A 1,147-nucleotide genomic window follows, 5' to 3' on the forward strand; every position below is an offset into this window, starting at 1 on the left:
TGTATAAAAAGATGATCAGTAGAAGCAACAGACACCTTTTATCAAAAGTCTTTATATCTCCAATAATATTACCTTCAATTTGTAATGTAATATAGCATGTAGCTTCATTTGATGTTGGCGAAGCAGAGTCGACAAAGATGTATTCAATTACAGTTTGTCCGATTGGGAATACACCAGTAGTCTCAACCACAGTGTAAGCTGCATCAATGGTCATTGCAGCAGGGTTGAAGTTTGTATAGTTTGTTGAAAACATAGCAACCTGAACGTTATCCATTACGGTAATATTGTAGTTTACGGTGCCATTTGGTTTTCCCTCATCAGTAACACCAGTTACTAGTGATGGACAACTAGGAACGGGTAGTTCTTTGTCTGAAAATTGGAATTTTCATGAAAAATACAACTAATTTACAAAAATAACTATATAGCTCGTAGTTATTTACAGGCATGACTCTTAGTCAACAACTAAGTGCACTCAAAAGACAAAAGCAATAACTAAAACAAAAACATTGGTATCTAAAATAATAATAATAATAATAATAATAATAATAATAGAAACATTATTCATAATTATTTCATTTAATGGAAGAAGTAGACGTAGGGCAACTTGCAATAGTCTTTTGTGTGGTACAGCCTAGTGTCTTGTACTTATCTATGAAGAGCTGCTTTCTTCGTTAATTTTTATTTTTACGTGATGATGATATACAGTTAAGGAGGTGTGAATTAATTATTCACCAACTTATATAATTGTATAAACATTATTGTTATAAGCATTTTGAAAAATCCTGCATCAGTCTAATTAAATTTATGGCTATAAATTCACTATAATATAATGGCTGCAGTATGATTTAAAAACAACAAAGGTAGGCATAAGAAATAATCATAACAATAAAGAATGTATAAATTTAAAATACAAACATAGTTACAGTACCTTCAACAGTAACCGTAAAATTACACCTATCATTGAAGTTACCACTTGAATCTGATACATTGTACTGCACTGTTGTGTGACCAATCAGAAACATATTGTCACCTGAGGTGTAGTCTGACTCTGGTTCTGGTGTTTGTTTAGAGTTATCAGTAGAAGTCGGTTCTGTCCATGTAACGTTAACAGCAACCGGTTGTCCGCTGGTAGTGTTAACTGTTATAT

At 32.2% G+C, this 1,147-nt stretch overlaps 1 protein-coding gene across 1 annotated transcript; it reads right to left on the reverse strand.

Annotated features, from left to right (window-relative positions):
- Nucleotides 1–72: 72 nt before the first annotated feature.
- Nucleotides 73–1,061, reverse strand: LOC117124233 (hyalin-like; the record flags this gene model as incomplete). Its single annotated transcript, XM_033270387.1, has 2 exons — nt 929–1,061; nt 73–369 (listed from the first exon to the last, which is right to left on the reverse strand). Coding segments are annotated over exons 1-2 (391 nt in total), but the record flags the coding sequence as incomplete, so codon positions are not given.
- Between the last annotated feature and the right edge of the window lie 86 nt (nt 1,062–1,147).

This window comes from Anneissia japonica, unplaced genomic scaffold (genome assembly GCF_011630105.1).
Source record: "Anneissia japonica isolate Jap-2015-1 unplaced genomic scaffold, ASM1163010v1 scaffold10315_len1159_cov104, whole genome shotgun sequence".
In the NCBI taxonomy this organism is placed as follows: Eukaryota; Metazoa; Echinodermata; class Crinoidea; order Comatulida; family Comatulidae; genus Anneissia; species Anneissia japonica.